Source organism: Coenobita brevimanus, chromosome 33, assembly GCF_032717465.1.
Source record: "Coenobita brevimanus isolate Jiangsu-jjx chromosome 33, ASM3271746v2, whole genome shotgun sequence".
Taxonomy (NCBI): Eukaryota; Metazoa; Arthropoda; class Malacostraca; order Decapoda; family Coenobitidae; genus Coenobita; species Coenobita brevimanus.
Genome location: NC_136986.1, coordinates 41,586,870 through 41,603,234, shown reverse-complemented (window position 1 = coordinate 41,603,234; position 16,365 = coordinate 41,586,870). Strand labels below are relative to the sequence as shown.

Sequence of the window (16,365 nt, the reverse complement as noted above, 5' to 3'; positions counted from 1 at the left end):
TGTCTGTCTATAACCAGATGCCTTAGTCCTGAAGGGGTTGGCTATAAAAAAATTTGCTCCATGCCACCCTGTTCTCCACTATCAGGCATCCCTCTCTCCTCCTCACACCACTTTCATATACCTATCCATCCAATCCCTCCACCTTATCCTTGGTCCCTCTCTTCCCCTCTCCCTCCACCTCATCCTTGATCCTTCTCTCTCCCTCTCCCTCATCCTTGATCCTTCTCCACCTTTCCCTCCACCTTGATAATTGGTTCCTCTCTACCTCTCTCCCTCCACCTCTTCCTTGGTCTTCCTCTCCACCTCTGTCACATGCACTCACTCTCTTTCTTGATTCTCTCCACATGGCTAAACCATCTCAGGCTATTTCTCTTAAGCAATTTTTAGTTCTTCGTCATCAACATAACATCATAACTCTCCTGAACTTCCCCATATGTCTGTCTGTCCCTTCATGTAACTCCAAATACCCCTTTCAGATACACACAGCAGCCAAAAAAAGAGAACTACAGCAGAGCATGTGTAAATGTTATTGGACTTCTATATTTATTTATTTATTTATTATTTTCATGCCTTTATGAAAACAATGCCACATATCACATGAGTGAGCAAATAAAATAGAAGCTTAGCATTTGTTCTTATTTAAACATATAATACATAAATATTGTTGGCTTATATATCACATTAAGGTATTGGGTAAAGCACTTACATGAGGAGAAGGCACTGGTACAGTTTGTCCACCTTAACTTGGCTGAAACTTACTTCCGTTTACGAATTACTTCCCAAAACTCGTGGCTGAATAAGACAATACAGTACTACGGCTGTACATAATTTTCAATGCACTTCTTCATGACTAGCACATGTTGTTGTGTTAGCCCTTTGTTACAGCTCGGTATTCCCAGTGGAGAGATGGCAATTTTAGGCCAAGCTAACGTGGACAGTGTAGTAGTGCTACAAACTGTACATGGCAGCCAAAATATTGGCACTCGGTCTAAACTACTAGCTGGAAATTTCTTGTAACACTGCTGTATTTTATATACATGTTAAATGCCCAGTTACTTTTCTATATGATTCATTGTTGTAAAGAATTTCATGTACAGTTATAAAAATATATGTTAGCCTGGTTCTGCACCACATGTATTGCATAATAACTTATAAGTGTTTGAAAAACTTACAAAGTTTAACTTATAAGTATATCACTGTACAGTACATTGTGTGTGTGTATATATACACAATATAAATAAATTCTAATAGTTACAAGGGAAACAAGCACAAACCTCCCAATCACACTAATATACTGTATAAACAGTGCAGTAGTCGTATCATGAAAGTCTGAGGGATGTTCATGTGCCTTTCTCTGTGGCTATCTGTATTTACTGATAATGATTTATTTGTTGGCCATACCTAGACTGAAGTACGCATCTAGTATTCATATTCATAATAATCATAATAATCATCATAAGTGTCTGGGTCAATCACAGGCTTCTTGTGTCTACCAGGTTCAGCCTTCTTATTGACAGGTTTCTCCTCAGGTCTCATAAGCCCTCTCCTACGACTGCCCAGACCACCAAGTATCCTCCGCACTTCATCCAGTGGGGTGTCCTCCACAGTACCTATCTCCGTGATCACCACGTCACCCCCGGAGTACTGTATGTTGGCCGGACCATAGTAAGGTCTAGGATACTTGCTGGTCGTGGTTGGGGCATCGGGGGCTTCTGTGACTGGCCTCCGTGCTGTATCTGAACGCCCAGTGTCGTCAGAGGATGGGAGACTTATTCTTGTTCCTGCTGGTCTACTTATCCTGTTGTTCGAAGTTGTGTCAATTCTAGTCCGCCGGGCAGTAGTCCCGGTGCTAGAAGTTGTGTCAATCCTGGTATGCTGAGGAGTACTGGTATCAGTTCTGGCTCCAACAGGGGGCTCAGTCTGGACTGGAGTGCTGGCTTCAGTCTTGGTGGTGGACTTGACTGCTGGAGAGAGCGGTGGAGCAAATATATCACTATCAAAGCCACTCTGATCCACTTCCTCAATAATTGGATGTGAGGGAGGCTTGGGTGCTGAATATCTGCAAGCACAGCATCATTAGTTTTTCCTAGAATTGAAAACTGTTACTTATCCAGCTGTTCTTAAGTAAATTAACTGAATAGGTATAACATAGTCAGTTGTTGTTGTATGCCAAGGCTGTTGTCTAACATACTTTCTTCATACAGATATGATTGTAAACTGGAGGAACTGGTTAATAGGTTTTGTTAGTAGCAAAGGAACTTTAATACACAGTTTTTTCTGTGATTTACTGAGGAATTTCATAGCTGCAGAACCCCCAGAAAGTCAATTTATTACTAGGACTTAATGTATATGGAAGTATTTTAGTGTTTGAGTTAAAACACAGTATATATTGCAATTCAGTGATAAGCTATTTCTGGCAGAGACCAATGGTTGATACTTGGTGCTGTTTAGAAATGTTGTTAATGTGTAAATCAAAGAAAGTACTGTATTTTGCCATACCTGGATGAACCTCGTCGGGTGGCTCTGGTGGTGGTGGGTGGAGGAGGGTTGGTGGTAGCCGCTGTGGTGGTCTCAGGCTCTGGGGTCCTGATTCGAACGGGTCTTGGGGAAGGACGTGGTCTAGTTGATCTGGGGGGCACCGTGGCTCGTAGCACAGGGGCTCGAGTGGGAGGTGGGGTAGGGACGGGTATGGGGGTGGTTGTGGGTGGCTGAGTGGGGGCAGGTGTAGGGGGTGGGGTGGTTGGAGGAGGTGTGGGCAGTGAGGTAGTAGTAGTAGGGACAGGTGTGGTAGTGGGAGCAGGTGTGGGAGGGTTTGTCGCAACTGGTTCTTGGGTTGGTGCAGGTGTGGGTGGCTGGGTTGGTTCTGTGGTGGTGAGTTCATAGATAAGTGGGTCATTTGCATCAAGATCATAATCATAATAGATATACTCATAAAAGTAATCATTCAGTGGCTCATCTAAGTCAAAAATGGGAGGAGATGGAGTAGTAGAAGAAGTGGTTGTAGTACTTGTGGTAGTTGGAGGAGGTGTAGTAGTGGCTGTAGTACTTGTGGTAGTTGGAGGAGGTGTAGTAGTGGTTGTAGTACTTGTGGTTGTTGGAGGAGGTGTAGTAGTTGTAGTTGTGATGGTGGTGGTGGAGGTGGTGGTAGTGGTGGTAGTTGTGGTAGGTTCGGGTGTGGTGGGCCTGGGGCGGTTGAAGCGGAAACCTCCTGGGCGTTTCCTCCTGGAGTTCAACTTCCTCCCTGACTGGTTTCGAAGGGGCCCTCTGTCAAAGTGAATGACGAGAATCAGAAGAGTATTTTGCTGACTATGAATTACTATATTATCTATCAGTCTATATCTATCAATCTATACCTATCTTTTTAACTGTCTATATGTATCTATCAATTATGTGATGCCATAAACCCAGAGGAGGTGACTATGAACAAAGTGCCTCCATGTCGTCCTCCCATCTCGAACCACTTTCATTCTTATACGTCTCCACATTAAGCGATACTTTCCAGGAAGCTGTGGTTAATTTAAATATGCCACTTAAGGGTTGAGCTTTGTGTTATGATGTTGGTAATTTTATGTTATCTGTAGAACCTCTTTACTGTAATTACAAATTTTATGTGAATGTAAGACTGGGTATTGGAGAAGATTTAATCCAGGGTAGGAAGCAGTGGAGAAAAGCCATCGCACATCCAACCCCAGTTTGAATATCGGAACAGAAGGATGAAAAACGATGATGATGATGTGAATGTAATACCATAAAGTTAGCCTCGAACATTTCCATATAGTATTGTATCAGATGTTTAGGCTTGTGAGGAGGAGCCAGGATTCTGTAGACTGAATGATAGTTTAAATGATTGCCTGACCTATTTCAGTGGACTTACTGTTGACAGGTCTTTCATTTTGTGTCTGGGTACTACTTCACCCTATCCTTTAGTGGGGGGGGAAAAAAAAAAAAAACAGTGATGGTGATGGTGATGATGAATGATGATGATGATTAATGATGATATGCAATACTGTATATATCAGGTACCATAGGCTGTTAGCTTAGTTAAGTAATGCTAGTGGTCCAGTGGCTTAAAAGAGCAATTGGAATAGATGCATAGTTGATTAACCATTCAGCATGATGAGGTGTTTTTAAATTTTATGTTCCATGGAGAATTGGTACTGAAGATAGTTATAAGCTTATTCGTTATGTCAGGCATCTTCTGGGATGAGTAAAATCATTTGTTGGTAGACTAGACAGAAGGAAACTATAATGAGTGCATTAACCCTGTATTACATTGATATACTTTTGACTGTATTCTTTCAGTCTCTGGGTGATTATATTCAGTTGAGTTTGTAAATTGGAGGGGTTAAGTAAAGCCATCCTTATCTTATCATTGTGAGGAGTCGTTCTAAATATGAATGGAATACTTATTATTGTGAGGAGTCTTTCTAAATTTGAATGGAATTACAGCATTTTCCTTCTGAGGAAAGATCCACCCCACTGGTCACTTTCACCTTCAGTGTCTGGACTGAGCAGCCCAAGAGCTGGACCCCTAGGCTGCTGATGGGGTAACACTGGACTGGGTGATATATAAACTCTGTATTTTATTCTAGCTTGCATTAGATGATTTTGTTTGTCTCAGAGATGCCTGCCCCTCCAGAGATGCTAACCTCTTCAATCCAGTTATGTATTTTTTTCATTCTTGCTACAGTAAGATAAATATGTTCAGTTCAGAGGTGACATATTGAACTTGTGAAATTAGATATTACCTTCATTAACACATGCCATTTCAGAGGTATTTTGAAGCCAAATAATATCTGGCAGTAGGGGAAAAAAAAAAATGAAATTGAAATACAGTATTTTGATTTTGTTTCAGCTTAGGATAAAGAACTTTGTCTTTTAACCCTGTCATGGTCAAGAAAGCTCTATTATTCCATTCCAGTTAATGCCAGATTATTTTGTTCAGCTGGATGTGGGTGATAGGAGCCTGAGAGTGTTGATACCACTAACACCTGACAATTTAACTTCCTGCTATTCATCCAAAGCCACATGGTTAACTACTCCAGCCTAATGATATCTTCCCTGTCTCATTTTTGTTACCTCCATATGAGTGTATTTAGCTTTGAGGAGTCCATATGAGGCTAGAGATACAGTAGTAGTCACCATTAACCCATTCAGCCTGAGGATGTCATATACTGTATATTTTATTCTTCTTGCCCCCGGATGATTCTACACATTTTAGGAATTCTCAGACTGAAGAGAATAATTAATTATGAGTGGCCCTGTTGCAGTAAGGAATGATCTTGAAAGAGAGAGAGAGAGACAGACAGAGAGAAGAGGGACAGAGAGAGACAGAGGGGGGAGAGAGAGTGAGAGAGATGAGAGATAAGGCACTGAAGGAAAATTCTGGCGCTGTTTGTGTGATAGTAAACAATAATGGTAATAGTCATTTCCATATTACTTCCTTATGTTATAAGGCCCCCTACACTACAATTGTTCAGTGCGGAGATGGCTAGCTTTCTCATACCTCTGCTGGTGGTATTACATGGTCATTTATATAAAAAAAAAAAAAAAAAAAAAAAAAAAAAAAAAAAAAAGTTACTTCCTGGGGACTGAACTTGTAAATATTTAAGGTCATCGCATGAACTGGGACATTGAAGCCACTAGACTATCTTGGAAATCTCCCTGATGTGGTGACCCTGCTGCCCAGCATTTGTGTTGTCAGGCCTTGTATGGAAAGGTTTAGTGGGCAGGGAAATTGTACCTGTGAGTCTCCTTAGATTTTTGTCTCTAGTGAAAGAAGAGGGAGTTGTGATCTGCAGGTTTCCATGGATGTTAAGTAGTCATGTGCAACTTTCTTTATATGCTCTGTGGTGATTTGCAATTTTCTTTACACTTTGTAGTTATTTGCAACTTTTTCTGGATATTTTGACGTGATTGCAACTTTCTCTGTGTGCTTTGTAGTGATTTGCAACTTTCTCTGTATGTTTTGTACTGATTTGCAACTTTCTCAATGCTTTGTACCGATTTGCAGCTCTCTGTCTATGTTTTGTAGGGATTTGCAGCTCTATGTTTTGTACTGATTTGCAACTTCTTTCTGTATGAGTTGTAGTGATTTGCAACTTTCTCTGTATGCTTTGTACTGATTTGCAACTTTCTCTGGGTATTCTATAGTGATTTGCAACTTTCTCTGGATATTCTGTAGTGATTTGCAACTTTCTCTGTATGCTTTGTAGTGATTTGCATCTTTCTCTGTGTATTTGGTAATGATATGCAACTTTCTGTGGATATTCTGTAGTGATATGCAAGTTTCTCTGTATTTTCTACATTTAAGCTACCCCTTCCTTGCTAGAACCCTGAGCATTTAGAAGCCATTTACACACTATACAGTGAACCAGCAGTCTCACAGAACTGAAAAAGCAGATGCCATTTCACGTGAGGATACAGGAGAAGGGAGCATACCCTCATATTCCCAGTAATTTGTATGAAGTAACTAAGAGGAGTGGTAGTAGAAGATCTGAAATCCTTCCTTGTGCCTGTCCATGTTACTCTTTAGGGATGCTGTGACCCCCACCTCCCTTCACAGATACAGGAGTTTCAGGTCTCTTAGTTCCAATGACAAAAGAGATCGGAGCTGGAACTTGTGTCTCTCTGTCCTCTTTATTTCCCAGTCGTTTGTGCAATATGGCAGTCAGGAAAAAATTATGCAATTTGAGTTACTTGACAGTTGAGAAAAAATTATGCTATTGGAGTTGTATAGAAGTCAGGAAAAAATTATTCTATTGGAGTTACATGGCAGTGAGGAAAAAATTTAAGTGATTGGAGCTAATTTGACTGTTACTGAAAAAACATGGTATTAGTTTTTCTTCTTTTGGCAGGCTGTAAGGTCACTACATTAGGCTACTGTAGATTACTTACTGGCAGCAGTTTTTAGTTGCTCATTCCAAAGAAGCAAGCAGTAGTAGAGAGAGTCATGTCATGTGAGAAGTGACCAAGTGTTTATGTACAGTGAAATGTGTCCCACTGAGTTTTTAAATTCAGACTAAAAACTTTATATCGTCATAAAAAATATGATGGTATGCAGTTCTGTCACCCAGTGATGTGTAAATACCATGCAGCACTGAACTGTATATTTAAACCCTTTTGGTAAATTCAGCACATCTTGGAATTGTACTTACTATTGACTTGTGAAAAGGTTTATAACTACTTTTCATAACTAACTGTTTGATACACTAATACAGTAGTTTGTTTGGCTGTGGAATAATGTTTGAGTAAACTAATTCGGTCTGATGTAACTGGATTTATTCATCAAGTGCTTTGTCCTAGCACTTGTTCAGTTAGACATTTCACAGTACAGTATAGGGAGTCCTTGTTGCAAATGTCACTGTAATTAAATTGAAAGGAACATAATCTGGTTTTTAGGTATCAGTGGGACTTGGACATTCTTTCAGTAATTAACTATGGTCTTGATGGCAAAATTGTGCCAAAAATGACAGCTTATTTAAAAAAAAAAAAAAAAATGTAACAAGGACTTGCTATACACTCTAGAGGAATGGACAGAGGAAATAAGACTTGTATGTAAACAAACTTTGTCTCCTATGAAATGATGTTGCTAGCTTCTGCAGTTTGCTTTGTTGTAGTTGTCTTAATATTTATGAAGTTATAGTAGTGTTGTATTACTGTAGTGGTAGGTGGAACATCCACCATCCATTCACTTGATGCAATACTACTTTCAGATGACTGTAAGTGACCATCTCAGATAATACCATCCATGGGCAGGCAACTGGTCACTCAGTTTATATGCCTGGACTAAGTAACCAAGCTCTCCCCTTATGCATCTGATGAGGCAGTAAAGGAGTAGATGATAAACAGATACAGTAGTCTGATATGGTGTATTTGTCGTAATGTTAAATGTATCTATTGTAGTGTTTTCTGTAACTGTCGTAATGTTCGTCTGAGTCCAATTTTAGTTTATTTTGCCAGCCTGTACATTCAAGATGGTTATATAGAGGGTGGTTCATAAGTAGCACCCCACTAGACACTCAGCTGTTGGTATCTTATGGGCAGTGGGAATGAATCAGTCTGCTGGTGTGGGTGTGGCAGTGGGAACAGGGAATGAGTATATGATACAGGGTGAACACTGATAACATTGCCAGAGCCGTTCTTGCAACACACAAATGATAGCCAAGAGTAAGGGCAGTTTTTATAAGGACCGCCCTATGGCTTAGTTGGTGTTATCGATGTTTACCTGCATCGTTTTCTGTTTCCCATAACCCTTTTCAAATTTTCATACATTAGTGTCTGATTTTTATTCACTGATTGCACGGTTGATTTTATTCACTGATTGCATGGTTGATTTTATTCACTGATTGCACGGTTGATTTTATTCACTGATTGCATGGTTGATTTTATTCACTGATTGCACGGTTGATTTTATTCACTGATTGCATGGTTGATTTGATTCACTGATTGCACAGTTGATTTGATTCACTGATTGCATGGTTGATTTGATTCACTGATTGCATGGTTAACAGTTTTATGAAGTGGCCAAAATGTCTATTCTCCCCATACCAGCAGACTGAGCCACCCCAACAGCACACATAGGGGCACAATGTATGAACCACTCTATACAGTACCAGTTACTCATGCTAAATCATGCAGGTCGTTAGTCTCTACATTCACAACATTCCCTTTGTCATTCACCTTTCATGAGGAGTAGAAATAAGATTGAAACTACTGACAACAATTTTATTAAAACGAAATACTGTTTTACATGCAACTTAGTATATGGAAGGTAGAAACTAAAATACTGAAATTGGACTTCAAGAACAATGCATAAACAGATATAGTAAATGCAAGGGTAATAAGAAAAGATCTAAATTCTACTTCTTACAAAAGTTGACAAAGAGAAGCAGAATTGTTGGAGAAAGAGAGGACATCCAATGCTGTATAGTAAATGGAAGAGGAGTACTGTATGTCTGATTAATGGACAGTCTTTTATATTGTTAAAGATAGATATGTGAAGGATGTGTGTGTGTGTGTGTGTGTGTGTGTGTGTGTGTATGTGTACATGGAGTAATTTCATGCTGAAGTATCGAGTAGTGGCAAAATTTCAATGTTTTGATTATGGTACTTCATGTTAATACCTTGTGGGAGAATGAAATGTACAATGCATGAAAGCCTATAATTTTCTTCCCATATCTTATTCAGGACCATGAAAATTCACTTCAGTTCCTTCTATTGCAGATTTTTTTAATGGTTATTGTGAAATGAATACTGCATGTTGTGTAAATGATATTCCTTGTGAGCCAGAAGAGTAAATGTTGTCAGCTGCAATGAAAACTGTATACAGATCTTGCCAATGTTATATAGTATTGTGAAATCAAAAGAACCATTATATTTACAACCGTCAATGGAGGTGAGAGGTGTAAAGTGTGATGTATGGGAAGATGCAATGCCTGAAAGATGTTTGGCACCATGAAAAGCACAGAATACACAAGAAAATAACTCTTGAAACTATGGTCTGTGTTGTAGGTTGCATGGAAGGCTTTGTGGCACTCTTCCTTAGTGATTTATTAATAACTCTTGAAACTATGGTCTGTGTTGTAGGTTGCATGGAAGGCTTTGTGGCACTCTTCCTTAGTGATTTATTTTGCATAGTGCACCTTAACAGTCTTTTGTTTGTTATTTATATCGTTTTAATGTCGACATGCTTTGTATCAACACTATACAAGAAGATACTGGGGTGTTATGTAAATTGTATATCACTTAGGAAGATGTGTTATAAATTCTCCAAAACCACTTCAAGTGCTACCCTAGAATCTACGTCCACGAGCAAACCTTGGTGCTGCTGTGGTGGCTGACTCGGGGTCATTGTCAGTGTTGGAGGAGGTCCGGCGGGAGTTGAAGCGGCGCCCACCAAAGCGATGGGTTGTGGCGTCGGTGGCCTCGGTGGTGGCAGTGTCAGAGGTGCGAGAGGAGGAGCGACGGGACGAAGAGGTGCCAGTGGTAGCTTGACTGGTCTGGGTGCGAGATGGTCGGGAACCTCGTCGGGATGGGAACCGGGATGTGGCGGGCCCTTCTTCTGGTGTGGTCTCGGTCTCAGTGGTCTGGGTATTGCTGCCTCGCCTGGAGGATGGTCGACGTCGGAGTGATGTGTTTCCACGTCCACTGCTGCGTCCTCTGGCGGCTGGTTCATCAGGACTAGCAGATGCCTCGGTGGTGGTGGTGGTACGGTCTGCGTTCAAGGAAAGCCGCCTTCCCCCTCCTGATGACTTCCTCCTGGGGGTCTTACGCAGGGACACCAGTCGCGTGCGTTTGGGTTTCTGCGTTGAGGGGGTGGTGGTGCTGGTGGTGGACTCAGCTGGTACTTCTGTTACTGGGACGGCATCAAGAGGGACATCACCTTCCACCAAGTCCCCAGTACCAGTCTGGGCCACAGGAGCCGCACCCGCCTCATCGTAGTAGTCATAGTAGTCAATACCTGCAGCGGCATCCTGGCTTACCGCAACACCACACAACACACACACCAGCAATCTGAAAATGATAAAGGAATTACTAAAGCAATAAGGACATAATCAAAGTGTAGTGTAACAGTACGATCAAATACACTTGTGGCTGTTGTGGAATTTCCCCCTCTCTCCCTTGGGAAAAGGGAGAGAGAATACTTTCCATATATGCCCCATTTTTGTATACTGTATCTTAAAAGGGCAAAAGCAGGGAATTAGGTTCAGCCCCCCTGATATTAGTATATTATGTGCCATATTTAGATTTGGATGGCCACTTCCTTAACCTACAAAATGACACTGTTTGGTATGGATTTGCCAGTCCACCCCCCCACCCCCCACCCCCACCCCCCCAAAAAAAAAAAAGTTCCCCTTGACTTGGCCCAGATATTCATTCTTTTGCAGATTATTTCATGCAGCTTAGTGACCCGACGAGAGAGTGCTATGGTTGTACTCCCTTTCCATAGCACTCCTTCATGGTTAGCATCATATTCTAGTGTTACAATTCAGCATTCAAGATAGAGAGATGACAATCGTAGGCCAAGAAAGAGTAAAAGGAGTATATTTCAGTATCTGGCACCACGTCTTAAGGAATGGCCACAGCAAAGGGACCTCCATTAATTTGTCATCAATCCCTACTCATTAACACTTCACAACTCACCACCACCCTCCCCAACATTTCTTGCACCTTATCACGCCTTCGTTCACAGTCTTCCTCTTCTCCTTCCAGCCATTTTACCTTATACACTCCTAGTCAGTCTCTCATTCCTGCACAGGTGGTAGGATCAATTCAGTTACAATTTGCTCAATTGAAGAAGCTTTTACTTATCAGCAATGAACTGTTTTACTAAGAGCAGATACAGGTATCCCAAACATGCCGTGCAAACAACCAAAATATGCATCGTACTTAAAAGAAGGAAAAAAATGTTGCTGCGCTACAATCACATGCAAGTGTGGCTTTGGATACCTTTAATTAACCAGTGAAACACTGTGCACGTTTCTATACCTAAAGTGTCTACCAATATCTTGCCATTTGCCCAGACAGGGTGACCATGAAAAAATTGCCTCCATGTTACCCTGCCCTGTGCCATCAGGTTTGCCCTCTTTCCAACTCGCACCATCTTCATTCATATACCCCTCCACCCCATCAGTCCCTCATCCTTGATCACCCTCTCCTTAACGTGTGTATGAGTTAATGATGTGGAAGATCATAAAATCCCTTAAGACAACTAGGTACTGTACAGAAAATGAGCTAGTAGTTGCGCGGGGCGGAGGGCAGGAGCTTAAAAACCGGTCTGTCTGGCCACCCTAATAAGGACATCAGTTACATTTCTTGTATTGCAGGTGGTCTTGTACTTCTTATAATGCAGGAGGGAGAGGTAGAACCGCAATTTGTGGTTTACCTCGAAAGATGGAAATTGATTTTTAAAATAATTTTCGGTCTTATTTTCGTTTATTAAGTACCGTAAATAAAGGGAAGTTATGCCGATGTAAAGGAAAGACGCGGGAAAACCTGGCGTCGATACAGAAGAAGGAGAAAATTTACAAGTTTCGCATGGGTAGTGTCTTTTCATTTTTTTTTCACCATTCCTTCCTTCTCCGATAAGCCAACTCTCGAGGGGGAAGGCAGAAAGCTCCAGGTAGATCTAGAAATGAAGAAAGTCGTGGAGCATGAGGGAAGAATTATGGTATTGCATAAGTTAGTATAGCTCGCCGAACTTTGGACACACCCCTTCCAAGTGACGAAGCTACAACGAAAACAGTAAGTAATGATAAACTAGGCAAATTTACAGACTGCTTCCTTTTCTGAGGTCGCAGTACTCCTAACCATTATCACAGTGCTCTTAATTAAATCTTTTATCCTTAGTAAGACAAACTGGGTTAGAATGATAAGCCCGGGTACGTTATTAATTTTCTTGCAGCTACTATACTCATTTCTCTGTCTTGGCCCCCAAATTGCAATCTCCGTCTTGAATGCCGCGTTGTGGTAATATTTTAATGCTATGTTAGTCACGAAGAAGTGTTGTGGAAGGGATGTAAAACCTTGGTAATGTCTTTCTGCCACTGAGCTACATGCAGTTAGCTGTAAAAGGACGAAAATCTGGGCCAAGTTAGAGAAAAGGATCTAGTAGTATATAGATTATTTTTTTTTTTTTTCCCACCAAGAGGACCCGCTGGTGAAGAGGTTAATGAAAACTAATGCATCCACCTCAAAAATTATCCTACACTGAAGGAAATTGTACTCGAAACAATATTACAATGAAAATTAGGCTACATACTTGGACTGAAGGATCATATAAACAACGTAATATGCTAACCTGTCTTTAATTTCAGTGCTTCTCGTGTTAATACTGCCCTACTGGTTATACTATTTCTTTTACTGCTGTTTCCTTCCTATTACCGTTTCTTACTCGTGCTGTTTCCTTATATTTAACTTAGTGTCATGTAGCGTTGGTTGTCTGGTGCTAACGTATTATTCAGTTCAGTTCAATTTATTTCAGTCCCTAAAATTGGTCAAATAGAACATGACTGGATCAAGCACTGTGTACAAGGGGGAGGGGTGATTCCTTACAAGAAACCACCTATTACACTTAAAGTCGAAAAATGAAAATGTACACTCAATTTACCTGCTTATTAAGTGCAGTAATATAAGCAAAGAGAAATGCAATAGTTTATGTATTTTAGTAAATGTGGAGTCACATGGAGAGACAAGACTGACAAATGAGGAAGTGAAGGAGCGTTGTGGTGTAGATGTGGATGTGATAGGAAGCGTTAGGAGAAACACGTTGAGGTGGTTTGGCCATGTGGAGAGGATGGAGAGTGAGAGACTGACGAGAAGAGTGTATGTGAGTGATGTGAAGGGGGGGAGAGGGAGGGGGAGGCCAAAGATGAGATGAAGGGATGGAGTGGAGAGCGATATGAGAGGGGGGAGTGAGCTGGGAGCAGGGCAGTGAAATGGCGGGGGACAGGGCGACTTGGAGGCGTTTTGTCTGTGGCCACCCCTTACGGGATTAAGGCGTCTTGCAATAGAAGGATGATACATAGCACTTGGTTTGCACGCCCTTCACATCCCAACCCCTAAATTCTTCCTGAGATGGATTATACCCACATTTATTGTTCAGAGTGACTTGGGAGAGTTTAACACCTCTTTCTTAGCGATTTATTCTGTACATTACACCTCAGTATTCTCTTATAACTTTGATGGTAAGTGTTGATATTAAAACGATCTAACAAGCATACAAGCGAATGTTATGGTGTAATATACAAAATAAATCGCACAGGGAGAGGCATTACGGTCACCCACGTCACCTACAGTACCGTATAACTCAACTTACCAACACTGTCCGATCCCACAGTCCTTGGTCTGTGTCCTTGCATTCTCTCTCTCTCTCTCTCTCTCACTCACTCACCTTTATTTTTCTCCCGACATGTATTATTTTCAATCTTTCCCTTCTCATGCCCGCTAATTGTACAGCATTTTACACCTTACGCTCGGCCTTTTTTTTTTTTTCTAAGTTATAGGAGAGAGACTAACGAGGAGAGTGAGTGAGGTGGGGGGGGGAGGGAGGGGAAGACCGAGAACGAGTTGGAGAGGAGGACAGGGAGGGGTGACCGAGAGAGAGATGGAGGGATGGAATGGAGAAGTGTATGAGAGAGGGGGATGTAAGTTGGGGGGACGGTGGGTAAGAGACTAACTAGGAGTGTATGTGAGTGTCATGGAGAGGGAGACCGAGAATGAGATGGAAAGATGGAGTAGAGAGGTGTGTGAGTTGAGGGGAGGGCAGGGAATTGACAGGGGATAGGGCGACATGGAGGCGATTTGTTTGTGGCTACCCCTAACAGGATTGCGGCGTCAGGATATGGAGTAAATAGATAGATAGATAGTAGGCTAAAAGGAGCCGGGGTGCTATATTACGGTGCCTTGTAAGATTGTTATTTTATTTCAACTGTCAGTCAGTGTTATTCAGCTGAGACTGAGTCACAAGAGAGAGAGAGAGAGACTAGCTAGCCTTGTCCCTCTTCCAACTAATATATACTGATTATTTCGTGTCAGGAAGCTGTCTGTATCTTTTTTATTTTAACGTCTCAGATATCCGTCCTTTTGTAGCTCATTTCACGTAGTTCATTGGCAGTTAAAGACTGTATTGGGACTCTACATCTTTTTCATAACACTTCTTCGTGGCTAGCAACTTATTTTAGGGTTAATATTTTGTTACAACTAAGTGCTGAAGAAGGAACGATGCAAATTTTAGGCCACGTAAGAGAGAGTATGTCACACTGACTCATGCCAAACCTAACTTCAATTATTCTTTACCAGTTCATTATCGCATGCAAATTAAATGAGTTATCAATTCCTAGTTGTTTTAGCTCACTCAGTGTAAATTAGGACTTTCCAGAAAACCGTATAACCTGCTACGTGGGATGGTAACCATATAGCCGACAAAGCGTGGTCTGGTGGGTTATCCGGATGTGACCCATGAACAGTTTGAAATCCGAGAGGTAGTTGGGGTTTATTGTTCACATACCGGTATCACACTTTTATTGTTTCCGGTAGCCAGAGGGTTGGCCAGGGCCACCCTGGCCAACCCAGAAGATGCCTGGGCAGATTGCCTCTCCGAACTTTCGGGGAATACTTCTGGACTTACTCTGAAGAGATTTCCACGGGCCACACTGTAAGTGAGCTTGGCCATCTCTTGGCCACCCCATTAAAAAAATCCTAGGTATGCCATTGCCGACAGGCTATACAGTGTGCCTACAATTTGTGGTATTTGATGACCTACTGCACTCCTTATTTCATCATATTACCATCATAAGGTATAAATGTCCATACTTCAGCCTTACATGCCCTCCATTGTGAAACTGGCTGATTGTACTGTGTTGGAAATGCCAAGGTTGGTTCACATCGACTGCACTTTAACTTTCTCTGCTTCTCTTGCCTTTGAGCTCTCTAGCTTGATCGACGAAAATAATAGTAAGTGGACGAAGGTGAGTGAAATTTGCTATAGTCTGTCTACATTCATCTAGTCTAATCCAACACCTTGAATACTAACTCGGGGTTGCATGAAATTTGATGAGGTTCTTAAAATGATTATGCTGATGATGACAGTTAGGTTATATTATACAGTCATCACCTTAACTATACCTCATACCAATTAATCTGGCCAGGGATGTATGGCAACAGTGATCCCGCCGAGATTCTGATTGGCTGGAGGTGGTTGTTCGATTTCGTTGTTGCATATACCGGTACTCTCTTTATTATCAGATGTGATACTGAATTTGTCGAAAGTACAGTCGTCAAAAGCAATAAGATATCCGTTATATACTTAACAACAATGAAATTTTCGTAGGAAGGTAGAGATATGAGTCAACAAAGTATTATAGCAGTCCAAGTCAAGGTTAGCATTCGAACAACTTTAAATCTCCGACACTCCTTAATATAACAGAAAATTAAGGAAACCTGCTAAATCTAGGCGTTGATATAACACATTTAAAATTTGAGATCAGTCCTTACTGTGATAATAGAGGAGATACAATGAAATAGTTTTCCTTTAGCCAACTTTGAATTTCACGATTGTTTCAAACCTCCCTCCCCGCAGAACTTGTCTTTTCGTTGGAATTTTTAATTATTCAGAGTTTTGGTACGTTTTAAAGATGAGGACTGATCTTATAATTTAAATGTGTATTATACTAATGCTTAGATTTAGCAGGTTTCCTTAATTTTCTGCTATATTAAGGAATGTCGGAGATTTAAAGGAATTGTTCGAATGTTGACCTTGACTTGGACTGTCACAATACTTTGTTGACTCATATCTTTACCTTCCTACGAAAATTTCATTGTTGTTAAGTATATAACGGATATCTTATTGCTTTTGACGACTGT

At 41.1% G+C, this 16,365-nt stretch overlaps 1 protein-coding gene across 3 annotated transcripts in view; it reads right to left on the bottom strand.

The window, feature by feature from the left end:
• Positions 1–1,403: 1,403 nt before the first annotated feature.
• The window catches only part of LOC145395742 (uncharacterized), a 33,942-nt gene continuing 18,980 nt past the window's right edge, over positions 1,404–16,365 (bottom strand). The window contains exons 2-5 of one of the 3 annotated variants that reach the window (XM_080269280.1): positions 9,820–10,515; positions 3,008–3,264; positions 2,500–2,863; positions 1,404–2,059 (exon numbers count right to left, since the gene is read on the bottom strand). In XM_080269280.1, coding sequence (XP_080125406.1) covers positions 1,420–2,059; positions 2,500–2,863; positions 3,008–3,264; positions 9,820–10,515 — 1,957 coding nt within the window. In that variant the 3' untranslated portion in view covers positions 1,404–1,419. Of the gene's footprint in view, positions 2,060–2,499; positions 3,265–9,819; positions 10,516–16,365 lie in introns of all 3 variants that reach the window. The other 2 variants (XM_080269281.1, XM_080269279.1) reach the window with 2 other exon arrangements.